The sequence below is a fragment of the Haliotis asinina genome, chromosome 11 (genome assembly GCF_037392515.1).
Source record: "Haliotis asinina isolate JCU_RB_2024 chromosome 11, JCU_Hal_asi_v2, whole genome shotgun sequence".
Lineage (NCBI taxonomy): Eukaryota > Metazoa > Mollusca > Gastropoda > Lepetellida > Haliotidae > Haliotis > Haliotis asinina.
In genome coordinates this window covers 11,841,302-11,860,225 of record NC_090290.1, presented here as the reverse complement: position 1 = coordinate 11,860,225, position 18,924 = coordinate 11,841,302, and the positions used below count along the sequence as shown (strand labels likewise).

The 18,924-nt window shown below is 43.0% G+C and overlaps 1 protein-coding gene across 3 annotated transcripts; it reads right to left on the bottom strand.

Annotated features, from left to right (window-relative positions):
- Positions 1-4,047: 4,047 nt before the first annotated feature.
- LOC137256047 (uncharacterized transporter HI_0519-like) lies at positions 4,048-17,444 on the bottom strand. Of its 3 annotated transcripts, none has more exons than XM_067793722.1 (15): positions 17,403-17,444; positions 15,773-15,934; positions 15,013-15,279; positions 14,059-14,151; positions 13,307-13,578; positions 12,484-12,597; positions 11,305-11,458; positions 10,730-10,921; positions 10,391-10,552; positions 9,046-9,171; positions 8,703-8,833; positions 8,290-8,473; positions 6,691-6,972; positions 5,226-5,406; positions 4,048-4,503 (listed from the first exon to the last, which is right to left on the bottom strand). In XM_067793722.1, the coding sequence occupies exons 2-15, from the start codon at positions 15,854-15,856 to the stop codon at positions 4,484-4,486; spliced, it is 2,262 nt and encodes a 753-aa protein (XP_067649823.1). In that variant the 5' UTR covers positions 15,857-15,934; positions 17,403-17,444; the 3' UTR covers positions 4,048-4,483. The 3 variants fall into 3 exon arrangements, with proteins under 3 accessions (XP_067649823.1, XP_067649825.1, XP_067649824.1); XM_067793724.1 differs by having other exon boundaries at positions 15,788-15,934; XM_067793723.1 differs by lacking the exon at positions 17,403-17,444 and adding an exon at positions 17,381-17,393.
- Between the last annotated feature and the right edge of the window lie 1,480 nt (positions 17,445-18,924).

Genomic DNA, 18,924 nt, shown 5'->3' with positions numbered 1-18,924 from the left:
ACAGAAATGCCTCCGAGGCAGTATCTCGGTGAAGCAACAAAATGGAGAATTGTGGGGATGATAGGGGGGGGGGGGGGGGGGGGCATCATTATGTGAATTTGCCCGGCAGATGGGTAAATCAAAAAGTGTAGTTTCACGCCTGTGGGATAAGTACCCTCAAACGGATGGGGTTGCAACGAGACCTGGGCGTGGTAGACCAAAATCAACGACACCACGACAGGATCGTCTCATTACGTTAATTGCTCTACGCGATAGGTTTGAATTGGCCCCTGCCATAAATAGAGAATTCTGCACACTCACTGGAAGACGCATTTCAACCTCAACCGTTAAAAACCGACTCTATCAAGCTCGTCTGAAAGCAAGACGGCCTTTTAAGGGTGTCACCCTTTCAGCTCACCAAAAGCGCCAAAGATTGGCATGGGCTAGGCAGCATCAGGGACGGGCTATGCGCCACTGGCGTTACACCATGTTCTCTGATGAGTCAAGGTTTTGCCTACGATTCACAGATGGCAGAAAACGTTGTTGGCGTCGGAGCGGGGAGCGATATGCCAGAGCAGCAATTCTTGACCATGATCGATATGGAGGTAGTAGTGTCATGGTTTGGGGTGGGATTACACATGACAGACGATCAGATTTGGTCATCATTAACGGAGCCATGACTGGTCAGCGATACGTTGACCAAATATTGCGTCCTGTTGTGGCTCCATTGGCTAGAGTTATCGGCCGAAATTTTGTATTCCAAGATGATAATGCCGGACCACATCGGGCCCGAATTGTCTCCGCTTATCTCCGACAAGAAGATATCCAGACATTGGACTGGCCCTCTATAGCTAAGTCCCCAGACCTGTACCCATTTGAACATCTCTGGGACGTTCTTGGTCGAAGGGTGTACGCCAGGGACCCAGGACCCGCCAACCTGGCCCAACTTGGTGCAGCTCTCCAAGAGGAATGGCGGGCAATACCACGGGCAACCATCCGGAAATTGATTAACAGCATGCCATCAAGGTGCCGTGAATGTGTTGCCCAACATGGTGGACACACCAGATATTGAACTTGACGCCTAAAATTGATTTAGTGGATATTTAAAGCAGTTTCAAATTCGCTATTATTTCATTAGTTCCCTTATTTCTTGTCGGTAGTATATTTAAAGGAATTGTCTTGTTCATTGTATTGGTTTGTGTCGTTTTATAGACAAAACAATTATCAATATTGATTGACCAGGTGCGAGTTTGTCAAAAACGTTTCATGATTCATTATCTTTTTTTTCGATAATAAACTCGATTAAAATATATCTGATGGCAGAATATCTAACTCAAACAATATTTATACGAAAAGTGTTAACAATATATAAACCAGGCCATGTCTTAATTTGGACAAGCCTTACGTCCATATTCTAATACTTTTGTTTTGAAAAAGCGATCTCTTTGTACCTTTCATTGCATACTTATGAAGTGAAATGATTTCATAATCATAAGAAGAAAAGTCTATTTCCTAAATGAATACTCAATGAATATTCAGGTGTCGTGAAATTGTGATTTACGCTAAATTAATGCTAGACAGGTGCGCGTATTGGTCATAATAAGATATATAGTAAAACCGTGTAATTGTTGATATATTCAGGACCCTATTTCAGTGATAAAACCATTCATTTTATATTTTGGCTAAAAAGTGTTGAATTCTGACACAGAAGCCGAGATCTTTTACACATTGAGTGGAAATAGGTTAGAGATATACTAATCAGCAGCCAGAGTCGTCTTTTTCCAACGTCACAAAATGCACAAAACATGCCGTGACGTCAACTAAAATGTCGCATTATTTTCAGTTATTTCATTACATTTGAAAATGTGGCTGTTACTCCGTTAATAATGATGCAAAATTAATAAAAATACATCTAAACCAACACTAGAATATGGGAATCTAAGAACTAAAATAAGTATCGAATAGGGACATCCAAATCGCTATTACCTGCTTTTTCATGTAGTACACTGGCATCTTTTCTTACAAATTGTGAAACTACCAAATGGTATCCTCTCACATTGGGGAACTTTGTATTGGAATAGTTTGGTTCACTGTGAACAAAACATAACGGAAATATACTGTCCGTATCCACAGCAAATTCTCTCCATGTGATCTGAGTTACATTGACCTAATGTAAACCATACCTGAGTTATGCCCCCTCATCTTTATACGTGCATGACCTCTCTGTCGACGTTTGACGTCATAGAAGAAAATCTAATTTTGACATTTATTGCAGGTCATTTTTGATTTTGTGAGTATGACGTTATGCATTAGCACATACATCCATTTCATATACACTTATGTCGTTCAGATATCAACCTGTATTTTCTTCGCTCACGCTTTCCGTAAAGATGCCAAATTAAAAAAATCGTAGCAGAGTGCTTTTATTGGTGCACGATAAAAAACGGAGAAATTTACTGTTTTTCAACACGCACACAAGTTTTGGACAACTTTTAGCAGTGTCTATTTCTCAAACGGCTGAGGTAGCCGGAGTTATATTTACACTAACGGATAGGAAATTAAATATTCTACATTTCTGTGCAATTTTATAGCCGTACGCAGATCCAGTACCACAAGAGCGGAAATCTCGCACAACGTTCACTTGTCAAACCTTACGAAAATGTGCGCCTGAAAAAAACTCGGCATCCAGGGGGTTAAAGTAGTAGAGGTGGTTGGGCGACTGTACTCGCCATGCTTTGGACTTCGGTTTCAACAAACAATGCAACATTGTATATGTATTGTCCACCCAGACAGGTTTCTTTGTTAGAAACGTGTTTTGGCTCATTCCGAATGGGTACCCGGAAGGATGAGTTCATTCATTGTTGAGACTCTTCCAAGGCTGCTTGGTTTGTTTACTGGAGAGTGTAGAGCTGGTTCTTGGTCACCGGAAACGTATGAAACGTATGATCAACGGTTTGAATCCCGCTTCATGTTTCCTGGTTTGTCTGTACCATACTCACCACAGTCCGAGACTATTACTAGACCTTTCTCCCACACCAAGTGGTCACCCGGTATTTGCAATTGAAGTGCTCTTCTGTGTGGCGTTAAACCTAATTCACACACTCACTCACTCACACACAGTATTCTGGGAGTTTCGAGTTGATTGAAATCACAGTGACCGCGTATCTTCTGACAGGTGAGTCGTATTATTATCATTATATTTGTTATAGTTGCTTGTCATATGGGCATCATGGTCCAAACCAACTGTCGTTATTGCACCGGGGTGCATCCTACACAAGTTTCAGTGGTAGTTTTCGGGGGCGCCATAAGCTTAAACACTACCTATCGCCGTAGGAACTTTATTTTCAGATTTCACGAAGTGCATGAATAGTGTTTGGTCCGTCAGTCCTCTGGGTTCTGAGTTAGATGCATAGTGAACTATAGCCACACAGCAGCAGCAACAGTAGTAGTAGTAGTAGTAGTAGTAGTAGTAGCAGCAGCAGCAGTAGTAGTAGTAATAGCAGCAGCAGAAGCAACAGTAGTAGCAGTAGTCGTAATAGAAGTAGTAGCAGCAGCAGCAGTAGTAGTAATAGCAGCAGCAGAAGTAGTAGTAGTAGCAGTAGTCGTAATAGAAGTAGTAGTAGTAGCAGCAGCAGGCAATAGTAGTAGTAGCAGTACATTGCACTTTACGTTTGTTGTTCGAGTTTGGACCAGACAATTCTGTGATCACCAGCACGGACATCGATTTACGCATTTGGGATACGATGGCACGCATTAATTGAGACAGCATGGGTTGCTGAAGACCAGTTCTAACCCGGATCATCATGGGGAGTAGTAGTGGTACATGGGTAGTACCATGCTTGCCAATTTGATGACACATGCCATCGGTTCCCAACTGCGCAGATCGATGCCCATGCGGTTGATCAATGGATTGTCTGGTCCAGACGCGATTATTTACAGACCGCCGCCATATCGCTCGAATACTGTTTAGTTGTGTACAACTAAACTCACTGACTCACTCACACAAGGGAGTTGAGCCCTATGGACCAGCGCCGTTCTTCTCCCGACATATATTCACAACCAAGTTCCTTCATAATATAGCTTTAATGCTAAACTTGAAATACTGGACAAAGTAATTGTGATGCAATTTGTACAATAAATATGACATTTTAACGCAGAAACGATGTGATCTGGCATTCGTGACGGCCCGCACCATTCCGGAAATACCCGATGAAAGTACATTCACGGAAAGACGCAAACAGTGACGAATGGGCCACATTTTCAGTATCAAGACAGATAAACGAAAATCAAAAGACAATTTTTGAAGTTTGGTGGAGAACCCCAGTACGAAGGCGCAACAACAGCAGTGTATTTTGTTTTAATTTAGTTTTGTCTTCATGTTTGTGTGTGTACTGATAGCTGTCGGCTGCTGCTGTCTCATTGTTGATGTTTGAAGGCCATGATGACGTCATCATATAACGCACGTAATCTGGTCACGTGGTTGGCGAGTCAATGGCGGTCGTCACTAACCGCCGTACAGAAGACCTACAAGAGAACAAAAGTAATAATATGATGGGCGAAAAAGTATACAATATATTGCTGGATGTGATCGAAATATTCCAATACTTATTCAGACGTGCTAGGCAGAGAAAAGCAAAAACAAAATAAGTTGAAAAATCGTAAAAAAAAACCCCAAACCAAACAAAACAAATAAAAGCCAAAAAAAAAAAAAAAAAAAAAAGAAAAGAAAAAAAGAAAAGAAAAAAAAAACAACCCAAAAAACCAACAAAACAAAAACAACCCACCCCCAGAAAACATCAATTGATAAAATAGTTTACAATAATCAAAACGACGATCATACCCGTAGTATCATCCCTACCTGAAAATCACTTCCTGTTTATTTCATATTAGTCACAGGTGTACACTTTCTTTTGCTCGTCAGTGTACTTCTTTTGCTTCAGAATGCTATGCAGGGTTTAAAGAATACTTTGAAGCAGTGTATTTAATGTCGTACATCTGATGCATAAAATTTACGCCAGTATTAGTTTCAAAAAGTAAGTCAGTTATAAGTGAGTGGACAGTGTCAGCGACGTTGTCTACAACGCGTTCTCGTACGGCGTGACCGTTGCTCACCATCTTGATCACTTCATTGTCTGATCGAGTATATTGGAATACTGCCGGCTATAAACAAAGAAATTTACAAGACAAACCCAGTAATATACAGAACCCCTGACTGTCATGTATAACCAGAGGATGTAACGTCTCACCCGCCATGCACGCCGTCATGAAGCTCGCGACATTCCCCGCGATCATAGCTCTGAACACTACTCGGGAGAGGTCCGCCTTCCGCTTGGGTAGGACGGCAACCAAAGTTCCCAGCATAATCCCCATGGCGCTGGCGTTGGAGAAGCCGCACAGAGCGTAAGTGGCGATCACAGTCGACCGGTCCTGCGAATGAAATACAGACTGCTACTGTCATTTCTGTTACCATTAGTTCTGAAGCCTGTTTTACAGATTCATCCTCGCTAATGCTGGGTATTTCATCTCGAATTTGTGGTAAAAGCTGGAGCCCATTCGTTGTCATGCATCCCTTCGATCTTTGTCGGATTTGAATGTCACGACCTTAAATATAGCTGTCCAATCAAATTGTTCACATCAGCGAGACAGAATCTGTGCTACGTTAATCCTAAGGGGAATGAAATATCGATGATATTTCCGAGGTGTTTTGTAACTAGGCATTGGATGCAAGATGTTTCGGTGTCGGTGTGTGTGTGTGTGTGTGTGTGTGTGTGTGTGTGTGTGTGTGTGTGTGTGTGTGTGTGTGTGAAGGCTGTTGCCGTGTTGCGGGGGACACTCATTCATATTAACTGGAGTTACATTGCCAACAATCATCAACGCCTGACCTACATCATCCGCTGTCAGACCGATCGCTGTGTTTACATTCTGAATAGTTGATTCTCTCTCGCACTAAGACTTTGGTGAGTTTGCTGTACTATATATCTTGTGATCCATTGCCTTAGATTTTGTCTCACCTGTATTGAATTTGTTATCAGTATTGTGAAATTGACTTGTGACCTTGTATACCTTGCTATCGTTGCATAATAATATATAATTTGAACGTTTATGACCTGTCTTTGTTCTGTTTTGCTGGTTCACAAGGGGATTTCTTTCATCGTTTGTCACGGTAAATTCTTAACCGTAACACTATATAATAATTATAATAATTTAATAATTATTTTGCACGACTAATTGTCAAATAACCCATGTAGCTATATACTAACGTGAACTCATCAAAGTCTGACTGGACCGAGTTACGTGGTTTTCGGCAAGCAAGAAAAGAATAACTGGGTTCCTAGGTCTGTTAGCACTATACTAATGCTCGAAGGTTCGACCATGGTGTACCCATGAAGATCCCGGTTAGAATATTGATCTTCATTAACCCATGCTTGTCGTAAGAGGCGACTAACGGGATCGGGTGGTCAAGCTAGCTGACATGGCTGACACATGTCCTACTTTGAGCAGATCGATGGTGATGTTGTTGATCACTGGATTGTCTGATCCAAAACCAATTATTTACAGACGACCGCTACATAGCTGGACTACTGAGGAGTGCGGTGTAAACCTAAACAAACAAACAAACAAACAAACAAACAAACAACTACTCATGGCACCAATGCGCTAACATAGATTTCAATGTAATGGCGGTCACATTTTGTGCCCTATCCCCGTTACCGTGATGATGCCGCCCTTCAGCGTCTGTTGAGTGTCGTGGAGGAGGATGTCGTTTCCGCTGTACTGCCAGTGGCTCAAGTAACCAGTTTCCATGGTGACATTACGGGCATCCAGATAGTTGAACATGTCGTTCTTGTTCAGGATGTAGGTTGAGAGGTCGGCATAGGCGGCGAATTCGTTGATGACCATCTTGGTTCCGATGAGCTCGGCCACCCGGCCGCAGTCCTGGGAGCTGATACCCATCATGAAGGCTACCGGCCAGAAGATGTACGAGTAGACCAACTGCGTGGAAGAGACACGATAACGTTAGTGAGTGATTGAGTGAGTTTACTTTTACGCCGCACTCAGCAATATTCCAGCTATATGGCGGTAGTCTGTAAATAATGGAGTCTGGACAAAACAATCCAGTGATCAACAGCATGAGCATCGATCTGCGCAAATGGAAACCGATGACACGTGTCAACCAAGTCACCAAGACTTACCACTCGATCACGTTAGCTTGCCGACATGGGTTGCTGAAGGTCAATATTCTAACCCGGGCCTTCATGGGTCATAGTCTCATCAGCATAAAACATCAGACTAAAGTGTCTCTGATAAATATCTTGATGGAAAAAAACCCCAAATATTCCATCTAACATGCGATACATGTGGTCTCACCTTAGGCAAGTGAGTTTGTTGAAAAATTACTCACAATACCATTAGTTCGAGTATCCCTGGTAATGATACTAACGCTTTGAGCGAGACATTCGTCCAGAAATAGCGCTATAAAAGTGGACTATCATTATTAATATGTTTTACAGATTGAGACAGATATGCAGCAGAGAGGGTTCGGGTGATCCTGACACAGTCAGGCCGGTAAGGCTCATCATCAGCCCAGGGCCCTCGCCCCCTCTACACGCAGCCCAGACAGCGAATGGGACGTCTCCCAGGAAACACAGCCTAGTCGAACCCACCAAGAAATTTTCGGAGAATATGAAGGCTCCCCAACACTGCAGCCTTCTCCATTACCCAGATTGTCAGAAGGGCTGTGTTCCTGGTGGAGAACCCGGTCACTCTCCTGATTAGGAGATTCAGAATTTTAGGAAATCGCGTCTCGCGTGGTTAAAGCGATCGCTCGTTACGCCCAAACCGGGTTCCATTTACCATATTAATGTAATGTTAAACATTCGTCTTTTGTTTCTTCTGCAATGTCACAATAGCGGAAAGATATTCGATATTGTACAATGCTTGACTTGAACCGGAGCGAACATGTTTATGAAGAGGCTTCCATTACTTCTTAACATAACTACAGGTACGCTCATGCCTTTACCACTGGGTTGTCTGGGCTCAAGAAATATCGAATTAACTGTTTGTTCAAGGAAAGTAACTCGCATTTCTAAATCGGTAACTTTCTATATACACATGAAAACCGATGACGTCACAATAGTCTGCAAAGTAAGGCGATGCACCATTGTCGCTGTGGACCATTTCGTGAGAGCTAAGGTCGCGTGGAATCCAGTTTAAGACGATAAATAAATTTCCTCTGGAAAAAGACCCAACCCAAAACGATATCAATCTCAAATCCACTCGACTCACACAACAAGCAACTCCCTCACTTACCTGGAAGGTGAGTTCCGGGTACTCTGGGGGGATAAGCCCCACCCTGTATCCCAGGAACGTGAAGGCGGCGTTCATGAACATCAACAGAGACACAAAGGCGATGAGGTGACCTACGATGTTGGCGACAATCCTGACGGCTTCTATTGCGCCATTGGAAGCGGCCTCCAGCGTGTTGGTGGCTCGTCTGGAATACAACATAATGGCAGTCGTGGCTGTTCAATCTGTGTGCGAAATACCCACCGGCCCGCTAGCCCGAGGCTTGTAAGAATCCAGTCGGGGCTGTAAACTCCACAGTCACTGGCACAACTGGCTTGTGGATATTTTTGTAAATATATCACTCTCTCCGAATTTTTAATACATAACACACTTTTTAATCATGCAAGATTATGGGCTGATAAAAATGGACGTCTCACTTTTTGACTTTGTAGATGTGTTCGTCAGAGCTTGCGGCGGTCTCTTCAGTTTCTGGGTAGAACAGCTTCGACATGCCGATGGCGGCAGGCGCTGACATCACTGACGCTGACAACAAGTGCAGTACCGGCACCTTCAACATGCACGTCTGGTCAAATCATCCACAACAAAACAAGGCACAGCTCCATACCACCGTTACGCACATTCGCTATCCGATATTCGTTACAATCACACATGCAGTAATATGAATAACTACTGAACAGAGACCATAAAGAAAAAAATATGTAAATGAATGTTGTTTTCTGATTCAGTGATACCGACTTGGCATCTAAAAAACCCGCTGACCTTGTAGAGCGCAAATGCAGCCATGATGGGTCCTGCAGCTGTAGCGAATCCACTCGTCATCACTGTGTGGAGCTGTGACCGCGTCATGGTCTGCAGATACGGGCCGGCAAGCAGCGGTGCTTCAGTCTGTGTCAATGAAAAACCAAAAAATCAAGGGACAATATTTGTGAATGGTATATATACTGAACAGCTAAAGAAACGCTAGTTTTGAAAAAAAAATGCATTTCTTTTGCTGTTCAGTTAGTCTGTCGTACAGACACTGAAACAAATATATCCAAGAAAACCCACAGAAGTCTAGAAAATGAACTTTTTTCAGTAAAATATGTTCATGTCAAAGACTAGTTGTTAGTATACTGTTCAGTATGATATTCAAATACTCCTATAATCATACAACCGCAATGCCAGTCATTATTTCGAATAGTACTGTTGTATCAGTATGAACGAACATATATTCATTTAATATCAAGAGAAACATACAAACCCTTTAAAAGGCCAGGAGTGGAAGCTGGGAAGTCAACTCATCAACGATTTAGTCCAACAGCTTGGGGCCATGAGTACAATGTACATGTTTATTACATGTTTTCAATACAATGATGGTTATTTATGCATATTAAGTATAACAGAATATACTCCTTACTTAATGATTCACATTCCATTTGATAGATCTGTGAAGGTCCGGGGTAGAATAGGCCTTCAACCCATGACTGCCATAAAATCCGACTATGCTTGTCGTAAGAGGCGACTGACGGGTGGCCAGACTCGCTGACTTGGTTGATACATTTCATCGGTTCCCAATTGCGCAGATCGATGCTGATGTTCTTGATCACTGGATTGTCTGGTCCAGACTCGATTAGTTTCAGATCGCCGACATATAGGTGGAATATTGCTGAGTGCGGAGCAGAACTAAATTCACTCATTCACCCATTTGAATAACTTTAAGGCCAAGGCTTGACTGGTGGCGTCAGCTATATAGTGCGGCGTAAAACTAAATCCACTCACTCACCCATTTGAATAATTGTCTCCACTGGTGGCGTCAACTAAATGTTAAAGCCACCACTAATGTGTCAAGTGGACTTAAGGGTATTTTCCGTTATGTTTGTTTGTAGTTTACCCCTCAGCAATATACCAGCTTTATGGCAGCGGTCTGTAAATAATCGAGTCCGGACCAGACAATCAAGTGATCAACATCGACGCAGAAAGCATAAGGATCGATCGACATTGAATACGACGACGTCAACCAAATCAGCGAGCCTGATCACCGATCCCCTTAGTCGCCTTTTACGACAGGACCGTTCAGAACCTTCAGGGTAATTCTCATTGTTTGGTGTATGCATTTATAACTTACCTGTCCCACGAAGATGTTCCCAACAGCGACAATGCTCTCTGCTGGGCTGGTGTTCATGATGAGGGTGAGGAGGCGGCCGATGTGTTTGATTACGAACTGCATGACCCCCCAGTAGTACAGGATAGACACCACCGTGCTGAAGAAAATCACCACTGGCAACACCTGGAGAAATAATGAGTGCTTGAATATGATTTACGCCGCTTTAAAACATATTCCAGCAAAATCACGGAGCAAGGCAACTGAAATAGGCTTCACGCCGTGTACCTTTCTGGTGTTTCGAACCGAGTGGACACCATTATATTAACACCCCCTCTGGACACACAGTTGTTGTAGTCGTACCTTGAAGGCGAAGAAGTGGTCTGCAAAATTGGGTCCGAACACGAACTTGGCCCCTGAGTCAGCATATCCCAAGAACTCGGTGATTCTGTCGCCCAGGTACAGGAAGACCATTGCACCCGTTTGACTTCTCATCAACATCAGAGCGAAGACGAATTGCATGGACAAACCACTGACAACTGGACGCCACGCTACCTGTGGATAGAAATATAGCATCACACATCACACCTGTATACAACATACATCACACCTGTGTACAACAAGTAATGTCAGCTATCCGTTACATCGACTGTTCGTTACATCCACACTTCGTTACATACACTCTGCAACACAAATACACGTCACACTCTGCAACATCGACTACCTGTTACATTGACACTTCATTACACTGACACTCTGTATCATCGACTATTCATTACATCAGCACTTTGTTACATTCTGTAACATCGTCTGTTAATCGACACTTCGTTACATGTACGCTCTGTAACATCGACTATCAGTAACATCAACTACCCTTTACATCACCACGTCAACAAATCGAGTCTTCGTTACACAGTCACAAGGCTGCCACTACCTACCGCTGAAGGATCGTAGGAGAAGGCGAAGAAGGTGACGATGAAGAAAACCATGCCGGCAGCGGAGATAAGGTTCTGAGGGGAGTTGAGTCCGATGACAACGATGACGTATACGAGGAAGAAGATCATCATGATCACGCACAGGATGATCTTCAGCCTGCACGGAAACAACATTACTGATCTGGACAGAGGACAATGTGGTCAGTATCTCAAGGGGCTGTACACTAGTCAGGCCCGTAGTCAGGGCACACTGTACTCGGTGTTTGAGTGAGGATGATTTTACGCCGCTTGTAGCGATATTCCAGCAATAACATGGTAGGGGACACCAGAAAAGGGTTTTACACATTGCAACCATGTTAGGAATCGAACCCGGGCCTTCGACGTGACGAGCGGACGCTTTAACCAGCAGGCTACCCCACCGCCCCACTTGGTGTTTGAGGCTTGGCAACTAGCTCGCAAAGTTGTCTCCCTTAGTTACTAAGCTATACTTGTGTTTAGTTCGAATCCTGGTCCGATTCTTTAGTTTGTCAGCATCATTCCCCAAATCTCCTAAAGTTTCACGAAAACACAGAATTAATGGCTAATTAATGGCTACAGCTGGACCTTTGATGGTTCTCATAAACACTGCCGTATCCACTACAGGCGTTACTTCAGTTACCCGTACGGAGCGGTGACAACTGGAAGACAAATACACCAACGTTTAACCCTTTTAACTGTTGAAACCCGACGCCATCATGTTTCTATCCTGCAACCCCGGGACGGAGGGTAAAGGGTTCGAAGGGTAGCCCAGTGGGTAACGTGTTCGATTCCCCACAAGGTTACATGTGTGAAACCCATTTCTGGACTCCCCGGGCCGTGATATTGCAAGAATACTGTTGCTAAACCCATAATAACATACGGGTTAGAATTGCTCTTTAGGAGCCCATGCTTGTCGTAAGAGTCGACTAACAGGATCGGGTGCTCGGGTTCGCTGAGTTGGTTGACAAATGTCATTTGCGTAGATCGATGCTCATGCTGTTGATCATGTGTTCATGGTCCAGATTCGATCATTTACAGGCCGACCTCTTAGAGCTGGACTAATGCTGAGAGTTAAGTTAAACAACAAATCAACCAAAGCTTGATGACCCATCGCGTCAGTGCCTCCATCACCACAGACATAGAACTACTACAGTGACGACTTACTTCAGCGCTTTTGACAACCTCCAGAACGTCTTCTCCGTCGCCTGCAGACACTTGATCGATCCTACCAGCCAGCAGCAACAGCTCCACCGCTTCTTGATTGCCATCTTACCAATCCTGAAACAGGTGGGTGCCTATACCAAAAGCCCGACTGAACGAACAATAATTGTAGACGGTAAACGTGAATTAATGAACTCAAGGTTCCCGAAACAGGATCTAGAAGGACAGTTAGTCTAAAAGACACTTCAGTAAGGAACAGTACACATAAGATTCAGAAAACAAAGGTAGAGGATTCTCTAATACCATTAATCAACTACCCGTGCAGCACAAGTGATATTCCATATTTTTGTGGCAATCAGTCGGGTAAAGTTTAATCTTAGCGAAATTCTCAAATGGATAAATATTTTTCATGCACCGCTGTCATGGCCTACTTGTAGATCAGAACCACGTAATCCTGAGAGAGTGCTGAACTCATTACAAATGTTTCAAAACTAGACAACTGAAGACGCGCGTTATCTCCCCTGTTTTGGAAATCGCATCCCTGGCCAGAGAAAATAGAAACCGGGGCCCATTAAAACACGTACCATGTTCAGTGACGAAAATCCCGGACTTATACATGATTGTTGCAAGGTTGGGCAATCCCTCAATACTGTGGAAATAAAATGCGTCCTTACCTATCGGGCTTGCAAGAAAAATAATGGCTGACCACGCGTCTGATGTTCTAATAAACGGGCAGACATGAGAGCCCTAACGAACTCCTGAATTTTGATTCCATCATCGTTCTGTTATAAGACGATGCCTGGCACCCACACAGATTGTATCCTACCTTTTCAAGACATACAGGGTGAGGATGATGGTGATGACAAGGAACCGGATGGACCCTTCATCACCGAACTTGTAATACATGGCGTAACCAAACACGGCGTAGTAACAGAGGAGAAAGAAGATCTTGAAAGCGAGGGAGATGACGCGAGCGTGGTTGTAGACGAACGCCGACACCCTCTTCTGGACACGGTGAACACCCCGGGTGAAACAAGTGCCCCTCGCTTTCTTCGTAACTGTACCCTCGTGATAAGATCCATCGGATTTTGTTCCACCCTGAAAAACAACCAATCGAAATAACACAGACAGAAACGCACGCACGCGCACGGACACACATACACACACACCATACAACCTCGAAGTAAAGAGGAGACTAAAGCAAAGTTATTACTCGTCGAAACTAGAAATTACGGATATGTTCGAAATTACGAAGAAAAACCAAGAACTGAATGAATAAAAATGTGGCACATGTAGGGTTTCGTAGATTCGGAACAAAACATACACATCAATTTATATCTTATAGATTGAAATGTGAAATGCTTGTACAGTGAAATGAGTTTTATTGCTGTCCAATCACCGTTTAACAGTGAATATTTTCTTGGTGTATTTTCTAAAAGATATCGTGAAATGTCTTGATGGCACATGGACGGTGTCCTGCCACAATTAGCTAGTCCTCCTTGTCATAAAACAAAGGCCAAAGTGGCGCAGACACACGTTCATTCAGAGATTGACAGAGATTCACAGAGATTGACAAACCTTCCTGTTCCTGAGATCCACATCCTTGACTTCCGTTGGCGTCACAGTTTCCTTGATCTTCACTGACGTTGCCGTGTCTACCTTACCATCACTCTGCGAAATTGAAACCACGTAAACAATAAGAGATCGGGGTCTCTTCCAAAAAATCAGTTTAATGCAAAATGTGTCGGAAGTCTGTACTGACATGTAACCAGTCTGCTACTGGCCAACGTGATCGTGATAAGACATGAAGAAAAGTCTTTGATTTGGAAGGATAAACCCTAAAACCGATTCTGTTTTAGTTTTTTGAAAGGTCAATGGATACGAAGAGCATATTCAGATTAGTTTGTTTTGTTTGCTTGTTGTGTATCGCCGCAGCATTGCAGATATATGATCAACAGCAAATCGATCTATGCATCTGGGATACGATGACATGCGTCAACCATGCCAGCGAGCCTAACCACCCGATCCCGTTAGTCGCCTCTTTCCACTAGCATGGGCTGGTGGAAATCAGTTCTAACCCGGATCTTCACGGGTAGCGTGTACCTGAGTGAGTGAGTGAGTTTAGTTTTAAGTCGCACTTAGCAATATTCCAGCTATATGGCGACGGTCTGTAAATAATCGAGTCTGAACCAGACAATCCAGTGATCAACAACATGAGCATCGATCTGTGCAATTGGGAACCGATGACATGTGTCAACCAAGTCAGCTAGTCTGACCACCCGATCCCGTTAGTCGCCTCTTACGACAAGCATAGTCACCTTTTATGGCAAGCATGGGTTGCTGCGTGTATCTGACTTTCAGGACAATCCATCATACTCAGGCAAAATAAATCACGAAAAACGTGCACCATAAGTGATGCAGTAATTTGTTTTTAATCTACAGGGTTTCCTATGTCCGGGTTCGAGTCCTCAAATGGGTTAGTACGTGCCAAGTTCATTCTTCCTTCACAATCAACAATCACGAGTTACCTACCCTGAGGTTCGTCTCGGTGTCTGCCTCGATTTCCACCGCGTGACCATCCGTGATCTCTACACTTCTTTCGTGGACCTCTTTATGACCTCCGCTGACCTCAGTGTGCTTGTTGGCAATTTCAAGGTGACCATGTCCAGCCTTTGCATGGCTAGTGTCAACTTCCACATGACCTTTGCTGACCTCCGCGTGAACTTTGTCCACATGCACGGTGTCAACATATCCGTCAACATACGTCTCTTCCGACACCGTTAGGTCAGCTGTTCCATTCTGTGTTGAAGGAGTGAGTAAGTGAGTTTAGTTTTACGCCAATTTTAGCAATATTCCAGCAATATCACGGCGGGGGACACCAAACATGGACCCAATCTATGTTGGGACTACACGGGTTAATAATGAACTGATGAAGAAAGATCTGATGTTCTTTCATTTATTTTGAATAGTTAATTGGAGATGGACAACGATTCCACATCCTGGGAGCTAATATTTATATAAGCACCAACTAACAACACACCAAACTCACAAATTTCATACTTAGGAATGTCTTAAGGTGCAAAGTGACAGTTTTAAATATTACATCGATATTACGGCGCTTTGTAGACACCAGACCTGCAATGACTACAGAAGTTCAGGGAAAATGTGAAAATACGACAACGGGCGGACGTCGTTTAATGTAAAATAACATAGTTTGACTGAATTATCATTGATATCAACAACAACAACGACGACGACAGCATCATCACTATCATCAACATCGTCAGCATACCTTAGGGTCTGTTACCTCGGTGACGGTGACAACGACATCGTCTTGGAGGTTGTGGGCTTTCAGCTTACTTGATCGGATACTCATAACGTCGGCGAGGTCAGGTTGGTGCCACTCAAACAACGATCATCCCTATATGACACCGGTTAGACAAACAACTGGTCTCTGAAATATACGTTTTACAGAAAAACAGTTCATTATAAAAAGAAAATAGATCCTTTGACTGAAACTGTGGAAATCTAAATGTGCCATATATTCCACAGGCTTGAATAGGCTTTCTTGGCTATATTTGTTTCAGTGTCTGTATGTCAGACTTATCGCAGGTGTATCCTTTCACTGTTCAAGGAGCGAGTGAGTGAGTGAGTGAGTGAGTAGGAGTCGACGTCAAAATAGCAGACTTCAAAGACACCAGACATGGGCTTCACTATCACTACCGAACCCTTAGACGAGAAGAGCCACTGAACTACCCACTCCAACCCTGAAAGGAATGGCATAGAGAGCAGGGTCGATGGGGACTAATCCCTTGGATATTGGAGCACTGCAGGCTATCGCAGCTGGCGATGTACATGCTCTTATACACCATAGACATATTTCACTCATATCAAGGCGAACAAGATTGGGCTGCTCACATCGTGTCCACGGAATGTATCGGACATACAGTAAGTGAGTCATCATTAGTGAAATTCCACAGACTTGCATGTTTTCATAAATTCAATTTCGGTCGAATTCCTCTCAGTTATCTCTACCAGCTGTGAAATCATCTTAGCTACATACACATAATTTCCATTTAATTTCTCGATCGTTTTTAAGGAAACTGCAGCCATTTAAACAGCATATATTAGAATATACCGATCAGTTTAACATAGCTGCCTATGGTATAGATTACAAATGTATTTATATATGTGCTTAATCAGGTGTCATTCGATAACTAATATACCTAAAGAGGAAGGAAAGATATGTACACTAGGCTGAAGATGATTGCCAAATTATCAAAATAAAATGAATTCTACTAAATTATTAAAAATTATTCTTGCAACAATTAATTAACGTGTAAATCTATGGACATTCCACTTATGATGACTCACTCATGGCCAACTACTGTATATCGGAGTTACGGCCAGATCGCCCATCGGCATTGTAAAAACGAATAACGAACTTGTACACGTTTCATAAGCATTACAGAAGTCAGAGAGTCAGTATTGAAGCATACGACAATATGGATAATAAATTCTTGTTTATTGCAAAGAGCGACATTTCGGAGTTGATCACTTGATATGAACATCGTTGTTCACAATTTTGAAACAAAAGTATACACCGATAAATCAATCGTTGCCATAAACAAGAAGTTGTTATCCGTTATGTACTTTGATTTAGTACACTTAACAAACAATTGAAGGGATGTCCTGAATCACTGGAAATATTTCTTTGGATTGTACTCAGCTTGCAACTGATGTACATATGGTAATTGAGTTTGGTTGTTTTCACATTTTCAAATCGGATTGTTATCTGGCACTTTGTGCTTCTGTGAGCATTATACCCATATTATACAATATTATATAACAAAGACACCTTAACTAGCTATTTCCAAATAAAGACTCGATACCAACCTACCCCCACCAACAAGCTGACCTACCTTGCGCTGATGCAGATGGCAACGTCGGGGAGGGCCACTTCATCTACCTGACATGCGCGACATCGACATGCCTTGCACGTTCTGTAATGCCCTGGCAGTCTGATCACGTGTGACCCGATATATATACCCATATCTATCACTTGGAGACACGATCTGCATTGTTATTGACGCTCAAAACTACCTTAGTCGCCAACATAATGGTACCATACTACCCAGACACCCGTTCATTATAATGGCAGCATAGTATACCACAACGCACCCGTGAAGATTCGGGTTAGAATTGGTATTCAGCACCCATTTGCTTGTCGTAAGAGGCGACTAACGGGATCGGCTGACCAGGCTCGCTGACTTGGGTGACACGTGACATTGTATCCTAAATGTGTAGATCGACGGTCATGCTGTTGATCACTGGATTGTTCCGACTCGATTATGTACAGACTGCAGCTATAAAGCTGAAACATTGTTGATTGTGGCGTTAAAAATACAAACAGCAAACATGGAGGAAAGGAAATCATGGACATTTTGGATTGTGGATATTTCCAATATAATAACGCGACAAACATCGTAGGATCACCTGACCAAAGGCATAGACCATCAACAACACGTGAAGGTCCCAGGGTAGAATATGCCTTCAGCAACCCATGCTTGCCACAAAGGGTGACTATTGTTGTCTTCAGAGACGACTTAGGCGATTGGGTTGACACATGACATCGGTTCCACGATGAGCAGACCGATGCTCATGTTGTTGATCACTGGATTGTCTGGTCCAGACTTGATTATTTACAAACCGCTGCTTTATAGTTGGAATGCTGCTGCGTAAAACTAAACTCACTCACTCATCAGACCATAACATGGAGTGGGAAACATGAACAGGTACCTTGTATTACAACATTGATGTTTCCCAATCTCCACGGTGGCTTTCTTTCAAAGCAAACCACATAGCTCTGTACCTGTGTATTGGTGTCGTCTATTGGAGTGAATACGGTAAAGCTGAACTTGGTGAACCGTGAGTGGTAACTGGGAACATGTACAGGTATACACTGCTTTTGAAAAAGTAGCCATATTATTGTAGACCGTTTGATAATTTAATTCTGAAATGACAGTGGCAGGTATAGATCTATCGGGAAAAACTCGGGATATGACACTCCTGAAAACCGTACTTACTAAAAAGAACATTACAGCCGTAAGACTCGAATTGTACTCGAATATCATTGGATGAGGCAGGTCATACAAGCTGAATATATGTATAAGCAGACAAAATAACATATATATTCTAAACAGTCATTACAAAAGCACGTACTGTAATTTCACGATGGTATTTGCATGACTGACTGAATACAGAAAGCACAGATCATCGGGTCAGTACTTCTTTGGAGCTATTGGCGGGACACAACTGGACACAACAGTCAGTATGGAGGATACAGAGCACACTGCAGACGTGGAAACCAGTCGATTCAAAGAAACTGACCATTTGAGAAATACACTGGACACTGATAATGAATATTTACCTGTGTAAAATTAT

Bases quoted from the DNA above. Each gene is read 5' to 3' on its own strand.
- LOC137256047 (XM_067793722.1), bottom strand. From the start codon at position 15,856: ATGAGTATCCGATCAAGTAAGCTGAAAGCCCACAACCTCCAAGACGAT. The intron at 10,922-11,304 runs GTAGGTAGTGGC...TTCTATCCACAG, and splicing joins TCTCCTACGATCCTTCAGCG to GTAGCGTGGCGTCCAGTTGT. The intron at 5,407-6,690 runs GTAACGGGGATA...TTTCATTCGCAG, and splicing joins TGAAGGGCGGCATCATCACG to GACCGGTCGACTGTGATCGC.